Here is a 22267-nt window from a genome sequence, read left to right as displayed (position 1 = left end):
CGTTATTATTAAAAAACGTTTTTTATCTGTAAAAAAATGTTTACAAATAAAAATTCATATCCAGGCCAGTGTTATATAAATTAAATTAATACGTTACAGAATTAATAACTTATGGTTATTTTAATTTAAATGTTTTTTTAAATATTATTTTGATTTATGTTCAAAAATACTAATTAAATAATTAAATGTGTCAAAAGAAATAATCTAAGTATAGGTGCATAAAGTGTTTGGTTACAAAATAATATATAAAATATAACAAAACAAAAAATCAGTAACTTTTATTTTTAATTTATTGATTGAAAACCCCATAATATTATGTATTATATATATATATACTTTATAGACATACATGAATAATACTAATTGAATACATTTAATACCATGTGCGCTTGCAAAATATTTTTTTATTGAACCTCATAAATATTATAAGCTGTAGCATAGAGCCATAGAGGTATACTTTTTTTTGTATGCATTAAGTTATTGCATGCAATATACAAACGCAACATTTATGTAAACATATTCATAATGATAATATGTCATGGAAAAGCACAAATGATTATTTTTATTTCTATGATAATATTAGACGTAGGTAGTAGGCTATAATAATTGTAGACAGTCAGTACACGTCGTTATAATATTGTTCTTGCAAAACACATTAAACGTTGGCACTATTATACTTTAGCTGAGTTATGTCTACATGTTTTTGCATTTGTTTGTAACGTATTATTATCACTATACATTTGCAGCTCTAGAACCAATTAAATTATTAAAAACAAATGAAATTAAAATGTACTCGACACTCAATTTTATTACATAGGTATGTACTTAGTCGCGGTGTATATAATGAGCGTAAAAATATAATATTGTTAAGTGCAAACGGCGAAACAAAAATATTTTAAAGACACAGAGTGCATCATACAGTTAGCACGTCATACAGAACTATGTAATATTGTTATCGAATGTACCATGCCCCGCACGTTGCACAACAATAGAAGTTTAATAAATCTTTTAAATTTAAAAAGCTGTCGGATGGTAATGTTTTTTTTTTTTTGACATGCATGGGTTCCGTTTAAATGTTAAGTACTATTGAATTTGTGAGCAGAGCTATCGTATTGTTTATAACGCAATTTTTTATTTGGAAAACACAGTTTTTTACTTTAATCCGGAAATGTCCATGTACTTCATGCGTAGACACTATTAATATGGTAAATGTGTCCAGGACAATAAAAAATAGGTATACTATATTATCTTATACTATTATATTCATAGGCGTAAATTTGGTTATAAATCTGGGGGGGGGGGGGGGTGGTTAGAAATATCAATTAACACGTATTAATATTATTTACAATACTTACAATATTAAGTTAGAGAATACTTTAGGGGGGCTTCAGGAGCTAGTTTTCGGGGTTGGAGGGCTATACTTACTAAGCCGTTATTTTTACTATAAAATTGATATGAGTAATTTAAGTCATTAGGTATTTATGTTAAATTAAGATACACAAACATAGTAAAGGTTTTGTTTAATCTCTTAAAATAATAAATATATATATATATATAATACTGTTAAATGTAAAAATCAACTTGTGATTTGTATAAAAAATTAATTAAAAAACGCGAGTAATAACAACAATAACTTAATATCGATTATTAGTTTCACGAAATTGCCATGAATATTACTACGTACCGATAACATTACTATGAACTCTTGTTAACTTTTAATTAATCGAAAAATTCTAAGGTTAATAATTTGAAACGATAACAAACAACAATGTTTGTTATGCATTTTACCTACTCATTTTATCTGTTTCCCAAACACAGTTGTCAAGGCTAAGCAAGAAAACAGAAACGAAATACAATTCAATAAATACAAAAAGAGTAAAGGAGAGTTGGGCTACGGGGAAATATTAGTTTCGTGTTTTGTGCGGTGCATTTTACGTCTGCAACATCTAAATGACACCAACAAATATTGTTTTACACGAACGAGGCAACTTACAGATTCTATTGACGAAGATTGCCTTTTGTTTCAGGAATAACTTTTTGAAAAGATAAATCATATATTTTATTGGTGGAACTTGATATTCGGTTGCAAACTATGCAAGGCAATATATTTTTTGAACTATACAATGTGTCAGTGTGACTTAAAATAAATTAGGTTACTTACATAGTAATATTATAAGTCTTATAATATTTGTTGGACGACAAATACCAAAAATAAAATTATATTATATAGTTACCATTGTATACATTTTATTAATCGTTGTCAAAATAGAAACCACTAAAAACGTTTACCCTGAAGATTATTAATCAAAATTTTTTTTTTTTTAATAATATTTTGACAACACTCATAATTATGTTGTATAACTTATTTCAATACAAAGCGATAATGATTCAGTATGGAAAAAGAAGTTAAGGGTTATCCATAACTGTTATTTATATTACCAAATACCTAAGTATATAGTATTTTTTTTAACTCATAGACACAAATAAACTTTCCTGCATTAAAAAAATAAATGCAAAAGTATTTTTTATTTAAGTTGTAAACAATATGAATATTACCTACTACGACTTAACAACGCTTAAATAAACCATCACCAATATTATTATTGCAATCGATTTAGACAACTTAAGGGAAAACGAAAAGTATTTGGCTCTAATCATTTTGCTATATAGGTACACATCTGTACATAGTTTGCGGTGCTGAAGTTGAAAAATAAAAAACAATAAATTCAACCAAAATGAATTTTGCTTATATTTCGTTGTTCAAATATTATATTTTTGAATACCCACATAATACCTATATAGAATATATTTATTTACAATTCTGCAGGTATAGAGAAAATATTATTTATTCTGTGTTATTTACTGACGGATAAAACAATTAAAAATTACTCAACAAATACATAAAAAAAAAACGTATCTAATGGAATATTATATTCGTGATTAATTTAAAAATTACATAATATTGGCAAATTCAGATTTTGAAACAATTATTTTACGTAAAAACGTGAAGCTTTTGTAAAATATTATGTAAAAAAATTATATTAGATAATAACAAAAAAGTTGTCTATTATTTTGTACCTATACTTTCAGAACTCATCTTTATGTACGATATTTATACGTATTAAATAACACAGCGCTAAGAGCATACAAATGAGTACTGTGTGTTTCTTATAAGACAACAATCCTAAAAAGAAGTTGCTGTCACTTTACCCCAGCCTTCCATATAATTGTATATTCAAATTTAAAAACTATTAGGGAATTATACTATCATATAGGCACCAATGCCTAGAACTGATAATATTACACTATAGTAATAGTATGTGTAACTGAGAACAGTGAGAACTTTTTTTTCACCAAAGAAAATCACCCCTACTTCTGCGCAACTGATCTTGGGTGGAAAAAGGTAATTATTATGTAATTATTTGAGATTCGTAATATCCAATTTTAAATTTAATATATATATGTAATTATTATTCACTAAGCATGCTATGTTCCGGTTGTCAGCCCCATTGCATCAATTTTTATCGTAATATTTTGCCAAAAACATGATTTTATCGAAAATGTTGATGCGTTCAAAATTTAAATTTAAATTCGGACAATTAGTTTATTAAAATGGCGATTTAAAAATTATAGTCATCATCAATCAATATTAGGTTATAAGCATTTTATAGTTTGTAGAAAATATCTCCGAGCTTAATAATTATATTACCGCAAAAATTACTATATTATAATAAACTTATCTTACTTTTTATATATTTTGTAGATCAAAATATTTTACATATTTATTTTATATTTCATCGAGACAATATTAATCATGAAAATGATTCGTTTGAATTTCGGTTTAGTATGCTAACATCGAAATGGAAATTCAAGATCGACGGTCTGACCACGTAAGTACGAAAATTGCAAAAAAAAAAATCCAAAGAAAATAATAATATGCATTACGACACTATAGAGTGCCTCCGCTACAGTGGTGTTTGTGAAGGGGGGGGGGTGACGGGTTCGACGAATCACCCTTTATAATATTATCATATTATTATAGTATATAGCACAGTATAGTTTATTATTATTATTGTTATTATTATTACTATTGTCACACGTGTCCGTCGTCGTCATCCGATCGAGGATGGGTGGGGGTTGTGGTGGGGGTGCAGTGTTTAGGACGGGGTGGTGGTGGACGACCCACACGCCGACAACAACTACACGGTGCACCACCCGTGGGTGGTGCAGGGGACCGGCGCAACGCCGACGACGGGTGTCGTGCCGCCGCCTGCCCACCCGCGAGTTTCAAAAAACAGTGTGCTGCCGAATGGTTCATGTACGGTCGTACGTCCGCTGGTCTCGGTTCGATCCGCTGTCGTGATTGCCGCATGGTCACTCGTATCGCCGACGCCGTATAGAGGTAACGTATATTATTGCACAGTAATATTATGTATATAATTTTTGTTATCACACTATACCTACCCACCTACCTGCCTACATGCACTGTTGTAATAACACACGGTACATATTATCATTGTTATTTCGAGCAGTGTTATCATATTATAATAATATTACGATATAGGAAAGACATCGTGTCGTAGTGAATTCGTTGAAACGATATAGTGCACATAATAATATATTACCTATGGTCCCGGGCCAAATATTCGGAAGGGGCAAATCGAGAATTTTTTTTAAGGGGAGGGGGTATCTATAAAAAAATAATTGGGTTATCGTTAGAAATATACCTGTAACGATGTTATACTTAGTTATTATTATTATTATTATTATTTTATTTGCACTTGTCAAAATACAATTTTCTTAATTTACGTACTATATGATTGAGCAATAATAATAGGTATAGTATTAGTATAGTACATTGTCGATATATGTATATGATTATAATATATTTTAGTGTATAGCTATATAGTAGTTGTGTATAATATTATAATGCCAGCATTCATACAGCTCTAATTTATCTCATGGATAAATCATCATACCAAAAGCTCTCGTTTAGGAAATATTAAATTATTTAAAAAATTGTATCGTACAATTTATTCAGCCATAAAATATATTTTATGCGTTGCATGGGAAGTATATATTATATATGTATATTTTAACGTTCAGTGGCATATTTTTAGAAACAAAACAATTTAGGATGACGGGGTTTAAATCTAGAAATTGAGTGCATCTTATGAATGACCAAAATAAGTGATTTAAGAAAAAAACACAACGTCTGAAAAATTAGAGACGCGATTATCCCCCCTTAGTAAGCCATTGACCCTGACCCCACACCTACTCTTAAGGTCTGATCAGAACTAAAACGAACGAAATCGTTTAACTAAATTCGGTTATCGGTTTAACTAAAATCGTTGTTGGTCGTAGTTCTTGTATAATATTATGGGTTCTCGGATATCCCACGGTGGCTTGGTTTAATAATGTATGGTAATTTATTTAGTAGTGTTATATATTATGTATCATAGGTTATATTGACACGTGGAGTTTCGCAATTTACCTACTACCCCTTTACGAGGAGTAAACCTATGTCAGTTTCTCTTACCACCGATCCATATACCTATTCACACCTTTCAAACCAGCTCTTTATGCTACCGTTACAACGTAAATCGTTATAATATTTTCACAAAGCAACAAATCATCTCTCTTAACTAAATTAACCTTTTGGTTCGTTATGCGTGTTTGACTCGTGAAAAACATGAAAACGCGTGCCCCCCAACCTAGGGAAATACGATACTCAAAAGCCAAAACTATGTATATGAAATATTAATTACCCAACCTATACAATTCGAACTACTAGCTATCGAAATACACCAAAAAACAATAATAATACATAACTCGTAAATCTAAATATTTTTTTTCGTCTTGATAACGAAATCGTATTCCGATAATTATTATTAATCATCTACTGTAGGTACCTATTCCATTATGTTATTATCTAAAACAACGACTCTTATAATATAATAATATTATGTTAACCGCTTGGATGCGCATGTTCGGTGATTCCTACGGTGACTTTCCACCCACAGGAAACATTAATAATTTTGTTTCATCCTTTGACCGCGGTCTTTTACTCGCCCCCCCCCCCCTCATTTGGGTATTTCACCGAAAGTTTTATATAATAGGCCGATATACATGTACATCATTTTATTGTATTATTATACCGTTGCAGTCATTTGCACAGTATAATAATTAATAAATTCGGGATCAAATTTATATTGTTTGATAATACTCGATAATAATTTCACTGCGAGTTGCCGAAACGATGAACATAATATATTTTGTCATATTATTATGGTATAACAATAACGATTCTTCCCAGTCGTCGTGATCAAATAAACTGCGGCGTCTATCTCATCATTACTATCTTCACACTATTTCGTCTCGTTGTCTGTTACGCATATTATAGATATTATGAGTTTTTTCTCATTTTAATAACTTTTATGTAGGTAAAGTAATGTCACGCATGCGATGGATGTGAAAAAGCGTCCAAGTTTTAGTCGTAGTGTGCTTCGAATTTCGGTTGAATATCGTGTTCGATATGATATCAAGTTTTAAATCTATTGGTATACCGCCTGTACGCATACCTGGTGTAGATTAACCCTAATCCGTTTTTATTCGTCGATTCGCAGTAGGACTGTGTAAACATCTCCATAGATTACGGTTATATGATTCGATCAATTTCTACATTTACCCACGAACCATATCGATAGTTTTTAATCGTGCACCTGTGGCTTCCCCATATAAGCGCTATACCTATATACAATGCGTTTCATTAAAAAATCGCAGCGTAAAATAAAAATCCTTGGCATTTTAAATATTTCAAACGTTGCATTTTGCATATTGTGGTTGTTGCGAATAACCAAAACGTGATATTACCAATATTGGTATAAGCAACACCTGTGCACGCCGGGACAACCAATTTATAACTATAATATCACAATAGTAACTACCAAAATCCAAAAATTTCCTTAACGTTTTTACATTTTAAATTATGTATAATATTTTTTTTGCCTCAGGTATTTTTAATTTTTTAAAAAATATGTAATCTTTTGATATCCATAATATAAGCGTATACAAATATATACGTCTGCTGTTTTGTGGTTTTCATTATTTGTAGTTAAACATCAAACTTGTTAAGTTACATAATACAACACAAGTAAAAGTAACGGAAAAAGTAAATATGAAATCAGTCTACAAACATTTATAATTTTGAATAGGTAGGTAGTTGCTTAATAAACTTTTTATAACACAACACAATTATAAATATTATAATAGTATATATAATTTTTACATTATAATGATGTTTGATTTACAATTACTTAAATGTATAAATTTAAAATTGCAACGAAATGCAATGTTCTTCAATTAAAAACAAAATAAATAATATTATACATTTAAAAAATACTCTGGGATAATTTATTATTTAAAACATTTCAAAAACAATTTCTGCCGTAGTTATTATAGGCATGAATTATTCCACAGTGGAAAAACAAGTTTTTTTTTTAAAAAAACCATAGTTTAAAAACTGTTTGTTTTTTTCAATAAATTATAAGCCCTTTTCGTTTAAAAAAATGTTAACTCGTGTATTATGATTTTCGGGAAAAGGCGTTTTACACTTGAGTTAAGTAAATAAACCCTGTACAGAAAATATATCTGTACCTGCTGAAAAACAATGTGCAAATAGTGAAAATGGAGCATAGTATTGAAGTAGAAAATGCTATTAGATAAAAATATTATGAAACAGTTTAAATAAGAAAGTGTATCGCAGTGTCACAAAGCTTAAGATAGAAGTAAACTTTTACGATAACGCCGAAAGTCCTATATGGTCTGTAATATTACAATAATGGTTTGGACCAAAATATGTCTTATTCAGGTAGGTACTTAAATATCTGAATTCATTTCTTAACGAATAAAATAGATGATAATCAAGAGTTTCAAGCCACATAGGTAATACAAGATTTAGAAGAAAATAAACCATTGTTCAGCTGTTGTTCAGTATTGTCCGTTAGTTGTGGTAAAATTAAACTAAATGTATTTATTTTCAAAACGGGTTTGTTGACTTTGAAACAGTGTAATAAAACCGAAACTACTGAATATCGGGGCTATGGTTTAACCGCATTATTTGTTGAAATCAAATTTAACAAAATCAATGAGTGGAAGAGAGAGTTAGGGGTGCAGTAATAGGGTTGTTGTTAAGTGTGCAAAATATGAGCTGTTGTGTATAAATGGCTTGTACGTATATTATAGTGGTTTTCGTTAAATCTCAAATGGCTTGTCTACGCAATTTATTTTAATATGCTCTATTCATAAGTCTTATTTCGAATAAACGAGTGGAGTTTCATTATTAAAATTTCCCGGAATGCCTATGCCGCGTTAAATAAATATTTTAATAGCTCTCGGTGATTGGTCACGTGGAATAAAATCGGAATTATAAATAACATGTGACGTACATTTGAGTATAATATAGATACTCGTCGTGCACAATGATTTAAATCAAAGAATACGTTTCTATCACTGCAGCAGTGACACTCGTATAGGCATTCAAAACGGATATGGGTATAGGTACCTAAGCATAGTTTGAATGGCAGTATGTGCTTAACCACTTGACAAGTAATTCAATATTCATAAGTAAAATCGTCGAAAAGACCGAAACGCATACAATAGTAGTTGTTATATTATTACGTAATGTGGAATTGAATTATTTTTAAACGCACAAAACAATAATATTATACTGATCCACAATAAACCCAACACGTTTTACGAGTACCAGATATTGCAGTACCAATAATTATCGGCATATTGTAGAAAAATAGCAATTTACCAGCAGTTTAGAACATTTTAAAATTATTCGTCCATCCTTAAACACGTCAAGCACGTCAATCGACATTAAAGTTCTACCAAGTTAACATAATGATATTAGCTAGGTAATATGTCATACTAAAAACGACATAATGTATTATTACTATTATTTTATATATTATTATACTTAATATTAATATTATATTATTATTATATAATATTGCGAAAACGTTAGATCGTGGGCCAATAACATTAAACACGAAAAGATAAACACTTTTCAGTCAATCATTGGTAAAATTGATCTAAATATTATGATCCACACAAGACAAAAGTAAAATAATTATAATACACGTATAATATCGAATCCATGGCCTCCTCGGATGCCGAAGCGTACGGTTTTGAAAAAGCCAAAAACTATTAGGAAATTACAACTACCTTATAATATTATATACCTTATATATATTATTTTTTTCATGGATGCTATAATGACGTTTAAACAATTGTTAAAGTAATATAATCCTTTAAGTATATATTTAAAAAAAAGCGGATAAGTGGGTGTCGCTCTGGCTCTGCTGTATAGTAGGTTACAAGTGGGTCATGGTAATGGATGGTGTTAAATTTGAATTCAATGATATAATATCATTATATACGAAAATCGGTTCTGAGCGGAGATGGTTTGCCAGCATAGACAATTTTATATTGATATTATTAATACGGTAACAGGTAATTATTATTATTTTCATATTATCATATTTAAATATTTGTATATAAAAATGTACTTGAGAAATTTCAAGTACCCACCAATAGTATTTTTAAATTGCAGCAAAATAACTGTTGGAATATATTTTTTAGATTTTTTGGTTACAGTATTAATAATTACTTACGTGGAACCTTGTTTTACATTTTTAATCCTTTGCCATAAAAGTTGAACACTTAATACATTTTTAACTACTAAATAATTTTAAATTTTAAATCTGATAAATATTGTGAATATTTGATCTTTAAATGCTTATAAAAAAAACATGCCTATGTATTATTAATTAAATTTTCAAGCTTTTTGATCCGGTGAATTCAATTTTATTGACATTTATTAAAAAACAGTAACAAATTAAAAATGTATAATGTCCGTAACCGCTCAAAACAAATCAAAATATTTTGAACATTTTATCAAGTGTAGTAAATGATAAAATGTTTGTAAATCTCAAGTATCTACTGTTATAAGTTTTTGATTAACGGCAAAATAAGAAAATCATTTCATGAGAAGTTGTTAATTTATGGGTAAATATCCGATATTATAACTTCAAACGCTCGTAAAAATTTAATTTGAAATTTTTTGAAAAATATTTTTTTGTTAAATGTAGGATAATTTACAGTAGGGCTTTTGTATTACATTTTCAAAGCTTAGATATAAATAGGAACTTTTTTATGAATTTCCAACTCAAAATAATTTGCCAATTTTCGTGATTTTAATGAATTTTGTCAACATTTTAACTTCAGACGTTCATAAAAAATTACTGTTGATTTACGCAAAACTTTTTTTTTAATTTCCTCTAATAACAACTTATGAAGAACGTTGTATTACATTATTTTAAAGTTATTTTACCGAGCATAAAATTTTTTATCGACAATCATTTTAAAAAAAATAATAAAACAACAAATTTTCTTATGTCTTTAAATAGATCGAAAAGAGTTGTAATACTTCAAATATAATATAAAAATTCAGTGAAAATTGCATGTATCTACGGTAATTTTTTTAAGATTTTCACAAAAACCAAAATTGATTTTGTTTTTCCATGCGGTTTTGATACCTACTGAGAATTTAAATTAACCTTGCCAATGCACCAACTAGATTCATTTTCTCACCGAAAAAGATACTGAAGTTGAGAATTGAATTATTGTTTCAACTACTTATCGTGTACATAGGCACAAAAAAACAACACACACATCATTGTAAAATCAGTACCTATCGCTCCACTCAGTAACTTAAAAAGAGTGTACTTCCAATCTAATGTTATATAATATATAGATGTACAAAAATGTGAAAAATAATGACCCTAACTGTCGAAGTTTAATAAATTAGATCAATAAAAAAAATAATATATTATGCCAAACGATCGTTGTGCACGCCCTTTGTTAATCCATGATATTATAATTTATTATAATAGAAATTATTACAATATTTATTTAAACTGAGTCGTCCGGCCTTATAAGACAATAGTACCTATATTTAGACATATTGAACGTTATCTTATTTTATTCACATAATATTATATCGATAATAATAAGAAAATATGAGGAGTAATACGTAATCGATAATCTCTGCGATGAGCGGAATTTTACGTATGCATAATCGTGTAACGCCACACACGCATAAATTGTAGTCTGAAAGTCTAAACTTGTTACCTTTTGCGGTCGAACACATTAGGTACACTACATAAGAGTGGCTGCGATTTTAAAATTTCGATTTGATTGCTTTCAATTAATTTAAAAGCTCGATACCAGCTGTTTTAGACGGCAGTCAATCGTTTATTTCTCCGCACGAGTTTAATCGGTTTACTGTACGTGTTCTGTATGATATTATAAAAAGTTTAATGAGCAATCATTTTTATATATATATATATATATACATAGGTGATACAATATGTTTTCTTCATAAAATATTTATTTTGTTTTTACGTGTAATGCAGTGTCCGGGTACGAACAAGTTGATAAAAAAATTGTTTTATTTTTATACGCTGCTATCTTATCTGATTTTATTTTTAAAGTGTTAGCATTGTCATAGCACAGAACCCGAAGAATACGTCTTCTAAATTAACTTTTCATTTTATGTTTTTTTCACAAAAATATGTAAATAAACCATAAAAATGGTTTTTCGTTTAATTTTTTTATTAATCAATTAAATGCTTATCAAATTTACTTTAACATACTTATCGTATTATAATATGACTATACATATTTTTTTAAATTGCGTCATAACTTTTTAATAATTAACGGCTTAGTAACATTTAAGATAATATTGTTCAAGTAAATATAAGATGGTAATTGTATACATTCAAAGTTCAAAATGAATTATTTACTTCGGAAAAATTGTTATGACTAATTTATAATCTGTCAAATATAGAGTTTCCAGGAAGCTTTATTTTTTTCTAATAAGTTAGAGACTAAAAATGTCATAAGCCTGTTATCCATATTTTGTTTAAAACTTTTTGAAATTTAAACTTAGAAGTTTTGTTTTTAATAGATACAAGCCAATCAGTTTAATATGGTAACTAATACGAAATTACTACTTATGAAATCATCATAGACAATTGTACTTGTGATTTTACAACCTTTACACATTATTAACGATTAATTGATTAAATACAGTAGTGGTTTTTTGTTTTATTTTATTTAAAAACCAATTTTCTTAAATATATTATAATAAATATTATAATTGTTACAATATTATAATATTTTGAAAACGCCACACCCACAAGTGTTGCCTTGGTCTGATAAACGTAGGTACAATATTGGAAATTTGCATTCAGCAGAACCAATTTTGAGTTGTTTGTTTTGCTAATAATAAAACAAATCGACCTATTATCAAACATCGAGGTAAGAATATATATTATCGAGGACCCCTACAGGCTTTTATTGGTATTTTAGTTTCAAAGTGAATTATATTATGTTATAGCCAAGTAAAATATTACTATTTTATAATCTTTAAAACTCATTTTGAGATTTAAATGTAATTTAAAGCTTATGATTTGATGGAGTTTGTATTATAATATTCCCCATGAAGTTTTATCTGACTTATCTTTCAAAAATTCTCAAGATAAAATTCACATAAAAAAATGAAAGGAATTTAAATATGTAAATTATTAACAAACGAATAATTGCATATCACTGGAAAATATATTTATACAATAATAATAGTCTGTTATAAAAATAATAATTGGTATATTTGGTTCTTAAAACGATTTTTCCTCGAGGCACTTTTGTCAGTAGTTTTAAAAAGTTCGATACAAAATCGTACTGAATGTAAAGTTTATGGCAATTCGCATAAGTGACTTTTTAAATTGAATTATAAGAAAACACATTTATAAGACCGATCCGTCAAAATATACTACTCACCCGAAACACGGACTTGAAAAAAAACACGCAGGATTTTGGATAAATTATATACCGTCCTATACCATAACTTTGCGATTTAAAATTTTAAAAACGGCCAATTTATAAAATATGTGTATTGAAAAAGTATAACCCTGTTTGGACTGCCATTGTACGTCGGCACGCGTAAAACGTGCGACATTTGTTTTATTGTTATTCCGCGGGGTAAGTACAATAACAATATGTACATATTAATGATTAGGCAAAGGTGCAAGTAAGACGAATCACTGTTTATGTAGAATTCGTATAGTATAATATCGTAGTAATTTCCCGTCCGCCGAGTATTACAATTTAATTTGGAATAATTATCGTTAGCCCGTTTCCACCAGCACGCGCGCATGTGTTACGCCCGCCCACCACCACCCGAGTTCCATTGGCCCGGAACGATATATTCACCAGACACATAAATCATGCAAATTACACCGCCGAGCTCGGGCGCTGCGCAGTTCAAATAGCGATTACCCAAAACGACACACACAATATTGTTATCATTTACGAAATAATAATAATAATATTATAATAGTAATAAATGTCCGATCTTGTGTATCACGCCGCGAAGGGCTGCGGCGGCGGGCGAGGAGGGTATTATTATTTTCGATCAATTAAAACAGTCGTCGGTAAAAAAAAAAAAATCGTTAATAGTTTATACGACTCTCGTCGTGGGTATAGTGTGTTCGGCAGGACACCGCAAAAGAGACGTTTGGGCGTTGAACAAAAGTTGAACTTTTCTCTTCTCCGCATAATATATGTTATCTGCCGTGAAATGTGAGCTTAAATAAATATTTTTGTTTTATATTAATATGCTTGCTTTCGTGCTTTCTTTTATTCCCGATCAATCATTATCACCCAACAACTTGCAATTATAGTTATTTCAATAACTCGATAAAAATAAATAAATGTTTACACATTATTATAGTAGTGTAGTACGCACTGCTCAACGCGTCTTATGTGTTATTACATTTTCGAGAGAAGCGTTTTATGAAACGTCACTATATTATGTGCTGAAAATAGAACTCGTATAAACGCCCCCCCCCCCCCCCCCCCACACACACACACACATCAAATTTTGGGTCCCTGTACTAAATGTTTTTTGAGTGCGAGAGTGAGAGAGAGACAGACAGACAGACAGACAGACAGACAGACAGACAGACAGACAGAGACAGAGAGATAGAGTGAGTGAGAGACAGAGAAAGGGGAGTTTAAAACACATAGAGGTTTGTAATAGTTATAGCTGTTGGCGAACATTTCAAGTTACATTTGAATTGTGATAACCTACCTAATGGTTAATGCACTCACATGCACATGCATCATGACGTAGACACAATACTACGGTTGATGTGTGATTTAATTGTTATAACGTATGAGCTAATTTTAGCTAACTTAATGTAAATTATTCCGTCCAGTGTTGCAATGTTAATTATAGTGCTATTGATGTATCACATTAACTGCTTCCGGCATTACCCAAAAGACAATTATTCCGATGAGAGAGAATGATAATAATATGTAGGTACACGTGAAAAACATCGATTATTAGTCTAGTAGGTGCGATTCAAAAGTTAACTTTGAGTTGAATGAAAGTTAATATAATATTAAAATATTGTTAAAAATAAAATGGATATATTATTATAAATAAATTTATTGAATAAATTGGTTTAATAAATATTATCTAAGCGTTCGTGCAATGGAAAATGTGAATAACGGTGAAATGTAAAATTATGATACAATGTATTCATACTTAATTTAATATATTTATTATATAGTTATATACTGTACCTAACAAATAAATATTTATACTTTTTGTAATTTTATCAATGCATGTTTAGGTCTTATGAGTTTTGTATTTTAGGGAATACCTTAAAAAATAAACAATTTATTTTCATTTTCAATTTCAGTACGTCAAAAGTTTAAAAAGTATATATTGTGTTCAGAATTTTAAATTAAAAAAAGAACTACTTATTTTTTTTTTAAATTTGTTTTTATTAAAACATAATAATTATTATTATTTTCACTATAAACTTTTTCAAAAGTTTTTAAAAACTCTCATAAGGTTCTCAATAATTAATTTGGAATATAGCCATGCAATATTGTTCAAAATTGTTTTTTTAGATAATTAACATACTTTGTTTATATTTTTTCGATATAATATACAACGTCTATACATATAGAAAAATATTATAATTTACATTGTTTTTTACAAAAAATGTTAAGCGCTTGTAAATATTTTAAAATTAGGTACTTAGTCTTAATGTTTTAAATATTTTATTATGTATTGAAAATAATTATTTAAGTAATTATTGAATGCTTGAAACCTACTACCAATATTTTTTTGAATTACGACAAAATATAACATACATTTATTGTTTGATGATAAATCGTTATTTTACGTGTGAATATCCAATTTCGTCATAATTTGATTTTAAAATGTTAATAATAAATTAATGAGACTTTACGCTGGGGTTTAATTTCAGTAAGTACATTTTTTATAGAGCAACCATTTTATTAAATTGCCAAGCTTTTTGACCGAACGTATTATATTTTATCAACATTTAAGAATTTCAAATGTCTACAAGTTATTGCTGAAAAATAGTGATAATATTTTGAAAATTATTATAGTTTTTTAACTACAATATAAAAATAGTTGTGATTTACAGGTTGCACCATTATAGAACTTCGTAAAATAATATAACTACAGATGGCACAATAATAACCGATGACTATATATGTTTATGCCAACGACTGATGTAAACTAAACTCATAAAATAATTATTTTGGAATTTGCATTTCCGTACCGATGTATATACTTACCTAAAACAATACGCGCTAATAAATATTATTCGACAACAACAATATGAGCTAATATGTTTAGTGCGTATCATAGTAAGTAGGTACCTAACGATATACCTGGGCTTAATAGGTACCTATCATCTGTTACTATATTGTCATGCCATATTATTATATTATTATCAGGCATACACGTGGTTCATGCACAGATTATAGCCTACGACATTGACAGTTTAATGTAGATGTCCGCGCAGGCTGTACGTTGTCATTCTCGTGGAATACTAAATTCATACTATCGCAATATTATCTACTTAGAATCGAGAATGTCGTCGATAGGGCATCATACGATAATATTCAACATCGTATATGGAGGATAGGCGAAAGACCAAAAATACCGGCGCAGTCAGTCGCGACAGTCAGGCTAAACTTCCCAGCCAGAACGCACTTTCCGGACTTCGGTCTCGGACGTGATGGTCCTAGGGACCGGTGCCCCACGATTGAGCCACTCTTAAATTTGTAAATGCAAAAACCATAATGCGATTTCGCTCTGCAAAATACATATTGCGCTGTGCATTTAACAATCTTCCTTCACAATTATACGACTGACAACTGAATTAAATTGTCAGGTTTGTTAAAAATTATTTTTATTAATTTCATTTGTCCAAATGAAATATGACCCAAATGCCGTGTATTAATACAGTTGAACTTGGTTAACTCGACATTCTAACTTCAACCTCGAGTTAACCAAGTCTGACAGTATTTTTAAAAAGTTAATCGGAAAATTGTTATAAGGACAACGCATGCTATATTGCATGAAGCGCGATCGTGCAGCGTTTTTTGCGTGTAACAATGATCGTGTTTTCACTCCCTCGGGACAGACGTTTCGGGAGAACCTGAGCAGCTGGACGCTCCTTCACTCGGAGGAGACGGAGACGGTTTGACCGGAAAACAGCTGGAAATCCCGTCGAGAAACGCACGGACGTCAAACGTGAAGTCGCGTGCACGACCGTTGGAAAAGTCGTATTGATAATATATCGCTTTTAACGAGTCGCCACAGGATTTTCCAGTCTGATATTTCGCTGTGCGCATGATAAGAAAATTGGCATCGTACATGGAACGTCCGACGCGATCGAGTCTTCACGTGTGTTTCGATTATGTCCCTTGTAAAGCCCGCACTAACGGCAATCGCGTTAGAGCCTTAGAGGGACCACGGGCGTCTGTCGTCATCGCGAATACACAGAGTCCTACTTCGGTATTAATTATTATTGCTGGACACCAATCGCACGATAACTCAAGCTCACGATGATATCACTCGGTCGCGTGTGACTTGGCAACGTCGTGCGCTGCAGTGCTTGCCCGGTGGACTCACCGCATGTGGCTATCATAGACCTTTTACTCGTATTATACTCATGGACAGGTCCAGTGAATCGGATCCTGCATGATAGAGGACACTGTTGGTAGTATATCGACTACAACTACACATGACAAGATAGATACGTCATTATATTTATATACATTTAACTTCGTTCGTGCATTGGTCACTTAATCGAACCCTCTATTTTGAAGCTCACCATATATAATCTTATTATTCTTATCGAAAAATAGACAGGGCCGGTCCGTCCTAGCCATAAACAATAAAATACATTTTCAAGGTGTGTTTAAAAAATATATACCTACACCTTGGCTAATGTGATTACTCGCTCACTTGTTGTGGATTTTACACGGCGCAGTCTCGCGATATCCATGTCTGTTGCACACCTCTTATGTCGTTAATGTTTGAACTAAGTTGTACACGATTTGGGCGATTGCCGACACATTTACCGCCAGCGGATCGGTGTATCACGACAGTCGTCGTGTGCTCATCAGACGTATCTTTTGCCGTCGTATGCACCAGATTCGTCACCGTCAATTATTGTGACCTTTCGCTCCTATGCACAACAAGTCTTCTCGTTCACGCTGACCTGTAAAATTTTCGTCTCCGGGAGTCCAGGTCACGTGATCTCAAATGTACACGACACAGGTCAGACGTATTAGTTTCTTTGTTAATGTAATTAGTTACTATACTACTGTTATTATACATAATTAATTGTTTTGCGTATTGAATGTAATTTTTAACGCACTTATAATAAACACACCGCTCTTACCTCGTGATATATTAAGGCCATTCATTTATACGATTTAATCTAAAATATAATACAACCCACTATAATAATTATAGTATAATTACGGCGTAACAACTTTTGTTAATCAATATACTATTATTGTTTCCTCTGTTTTTTTCGTCCCTCAAATTTCCCATACTATCCCCGCCGCCTCAACGCCGCTGATAACCTTCCGTTAACTCGAGGAAACTTCACGCAAACGACGTTCGTGTGGAAAGCCTTGCCCATCGTCACACTGAAACGAGCTAGTTGGACTTTTCACAATTTCCATTAAACACTGATCGCCCGTGATGACATATTAAACGGGCGTTTGGCTTTGGCAGCCGGTCACCGCGATACCGAGCGTCTATCGAAGCCGTCACGTTGAACAGTCTCACGATTTGTTAATCATGATGAATAATGTTATGGTGTAAATCGGTAAAAATAAATATGTCAATAACTCGTCTCTGATTTTATACATAACAATAATAACTGTCCTTGACGTGCCACCCCTGCAGGGCTGATCATTTTCCCACCCCATTCATAATCGACGGGACTCTTAAGGCGGTATGATTTTATTATCTAGTAAAATAAGTTGTTTTTAAGTAACTAAAATATAATGTTTTTGTTGTACAATTTATAATATAATAATATATACAAATACAATGAGTTTAAAACATCAACATATTACGTTGAATTTTACTATACAATATAGTACCTACATTTCTTTATTATTCACCAATAACATTAAACTGCCAATTCAAAAATGTATAAAAACCAACCGAAAGTATATAAATGTGTGATGTATATTTACGCAGGTAAATAATTATTACTTTAAGAGTTTAATTATACTGTTTAGGTATGTAAATAATAATACAATTGAGGAGGCCACTTTAACAGAAGAGTATATTCAATTCAAATACAATGATAACATAATATCACTGTGTACGAATAATAATTCTAAGCGGATACGATGTGTCAGCTACTTATTCTATGAATATTTTATAATATAAAATATTATATCCTATATACATTTATACCTATAACTATTAGGATGATTTTTTTTTGGAGAGGGTTGAGCTAATAATAATTTTCTCGAAATTAAAAACTACTGATACTCGAGATGATGGGGATTTTGTAGAAATTGATTTTCAAAAAGATGATATTTCGGGGAAGGGTTTTGTGACCCCTTTACTTCCTCCCGCACCTGGTGTGCGCAATGTATATAGTAAATTCAAGTATGCAACTTACTTTAGCCAAATATTGCAAAATAATATATTATATTATTCTAATATTACATCATAATATATTATAAATTGTTATTAATTTTTAATTCAATACAGACGTGAACGGTATAGGACATGTTCGTGGTATCAAATGGCAAACAATTAGTAGAAATATATTATTTGACTGTACATTTCACCCTTGTGGAATGCTGAGTTTGCAGTTTGTACGATTAATACTTTTTGAATTACAATAAAATAATTCAAATTGTTCCAGGAAAATTCGTAAATACCTATTTGAATAGAGGTATTTGATAGGAATTCAATTTCATCAAAATTTGAATTTTTGACGCTTATAAAAACTGTGACGATGTATTTTCGAAATTGTTGGACTTCTGTAATACAATTTATTACTGTATTATAACTTAAGTGAAATCTAATATTAAATGTTTAAAACTTTTTGACAGAGAAACAAAATTATTCTCATTATAAAGGGTAAAAAAAAAATATATAAAATTTATTTCAACTATACTTAGTTACAAATAGACATTTATTTTGAAAATTAGATATGTCTGGAAATTTTAATTGAATGATTGGTGAACATTTTATAAGTCTCTACTGTTATTATAATTTCTGAACTACACAGACCGAATCCGAAATCGATTATCTCAAAACCCTGTGTTGTCGTTCAAAATATTTTTCCGTCATCCAGCAGTATTGTTTGTTAGTTTTTCCCGATCATTAGGAAAAGTAGGTACAAAGATTTTCTCGATGTTGACGTTCCAAAGTACCAACTAGATGCAATTCGCTACCAGAAATCACCCTCAATGTCGAGGACTCTAGCACAATATTTCCCGCTCCAAAACGTGACGACAGACACAAAGAAAATGAAAGAAAGATATTATATGCTCATAGTGCGTTGTTAGCTCCTCTCTAAAATGTACCCATAGGTTTATTATAATATAGTGTAGTAGGTACTCGTAATTATGTTATAAAAAAAAAAAACCATATGAAATAATCGTTATTGCTTATTCACGTGAATAATACATTATATAATATTATAACCTATGGCGTTTTGAGAAAATTACCACGATGATGACATTATCGATGCTATAATATATCAATTGTAAGGTGTAAACAATAGTCGTTGTAATATAATAGTTGGTATATTTGAATAAAAAATAATTATCCATTAGTTTTTCTTATTAAATTACGAATTTATCGTATTATATCTAATGTTAAGTTATAGACTAAATTCGTATTTAATTCGACCCTTTTATTATTTCTCTTCAACGACATTTTAGTCATAGTTTACGCCAAGACGATTAACAACTTACTGTTCACAATATTACGATTGTGTAGGTACTACATATTTATATTTTACCAAAAACGTGGTCGATCAACAAATTGTAAATACTGTACTACTTACTTACTTATTATACCCACTGTAATATTCATCTTTATTTCGGGCGCTGTGTCGGCAATCTTCAGACTTAATCATAATAAGCATAGCGTGCACGACACTATCGAAGTAACTTTTTTGAAACTAATATAATAATGTCTTGTAATTTATTTATTCTTATCATTCTTTCGTGAACTTGAAGCCGACGCCGTTTCCTTGTCCATAGGCATGGCTTGCCACTGGGTAGGTTATAATTTACTATGCAATACTACGGCATTGCACGCCAGCGAGGTAAAAATTATCGCCCAGATAAAATGGTTTTACATCGCCTAAATCCTTCTAAACGTCTAAAACAACGGGGTCATATTATTAATGTCCTCACTCGTATCATCAAAGTGCATTTTTCAGTACCTATTGCGCTAATGCTATATTATGGATATTCTTAAATCTCTAAAACGATAACGGATGATATTCTGAATGATCATTCTGAGTTATGAAATATGTGAACATCAAACGTATGCATGCTGCTACGGCGTTAACGACGACATGTCCTGCACATAATATTATTTTACCTTATCTCAAAGTGCATTTATGTGTGTATGTGTGTGTGTGTGTGTGTGTGTAGGTATGACTGTATAATACAATCGGAACGTTTTATTTTTTTTGCAGATTTAATCGTAAAAATCGCAGAGATGTTTTGTCCGTTCAGCTCCGGACGCCCCGGTGCAGCAGCTCCGCCGAGAGCAAACGCAACGCAGACTGAACAACAGCGGCCTTTGAATCTGAAGCATCTCAGCGCAGCTGTCAGAACTCTTACTTCGCCACCGGTGAGTACCTCTAACATTGACGATTGTGTAATGATGTAATATTTATCTGTGTAAAATAATAATTATATACGTGCGATGCGTATTGTGTATGTACGCATGACTATGATATAGGTACCGTATTATAATACGCATGCGCGAACTAGGGTAAACAAAAAATGATTTATCCGTTTTGTACACGACTATACCCCGTGACGGTTGCTCACGAAACAGAGTTTACTTAAACACATATTATTGCTTATTCGTATTCTCCGTTCGTCATATTATTATTATTATTATTATTATACATTTATACCGTCGTGGATTCCTATCTGTATCGAGGTGAAAAAAATTTTGCAACATTTCGTTGTAATAATAGTATAATATTGTATTTTGATTGACGTATAGATGTTTATACTATATAAACTTCGTAACCGACTGAAAAATAATATATAATATTTATCATTGGTTTCGAAATGTTGAGTTAACAGTATTATTCTCGGTGGTAAAATGCGACACACGCAGGTGATGAGAGACAATTCATTATATTTTGTTGCTTGATGTTCAATTTATCGTTTTGAAAATTAACTAAGAATAAATTAATAAATAAAGTAATTCGACCAGAATAAAACAAAATAAAAATAATAATTAATATTATACGTAAATAATATAATGTGAAATATATATTGCCGACCACTATAGTATATTAGAGGAAGAAGGACGAAGAAAAAGAAGGTTGTGCTGGATTCAAATATTTAAAATAATTGTTTATTCAATTTTACTGGAATATTAAAACCATTAATTTATTTTATATCGTTTGACAATGTTGTAAGTCAAATTATCTGAACATTATATTAAGATTTATAAGCATTGGCTTAATACCAAAAGGCGATAATATATCTCAAAATATCAAATTGTTCAGGAAACCTTCAAACTATTATAATATTATGATTCATAAATTATTTTTAATGA

At 30.5% G+C, this 22267-nt stretch overlaps 1 protein-coding gene across 1 annotated transcript in view; it reads left to right on the top strand.

Moving 5' to 3' along the window:
- Positions 1-4310: 4310 nt before the first annotated feature.
- The window catches only part of LOC132949993 (head-specific guanylate cyclase), a 299190-nt gene continuing 281233 nt past the window's right edge, over positions 4311-22267 (top strand). The window contains exons 1-2 of the mRNA XM_061021156.1: positions 4311-4402; positions 21162-21319. Coding sequence (XP_060877139.1) covers positions 21185-21319 — 135 coding nt within the window. The 5' untranslated portion in view covers positions 4311-4402; positions 21162-21184. The remainder of the gene's footprint in view (positions 4403-21161; positions 21320-22267) is intronic.

This window comes from Metopolophium dirhodum, chromosome 8, assembly GCF_019925205.1.
Source record: "Metopolophium dirhodum isolate CAU chromosome 8, ASM1992520v1, whole genome shotgun sequence".
Taxonomy (NCBI): domain Eukaryota; kingdom Metazoa; phylum Arthropoda; class Insecta; order Hemiptera; family Aphididae; genus Metopolophium; species Metopolophium dirhodum.
The sequence above is the reverse complement of the archived record's forward strand: the minus strand, read 5'-3'. Positions and strand labels throughout refer to the sequence as shown.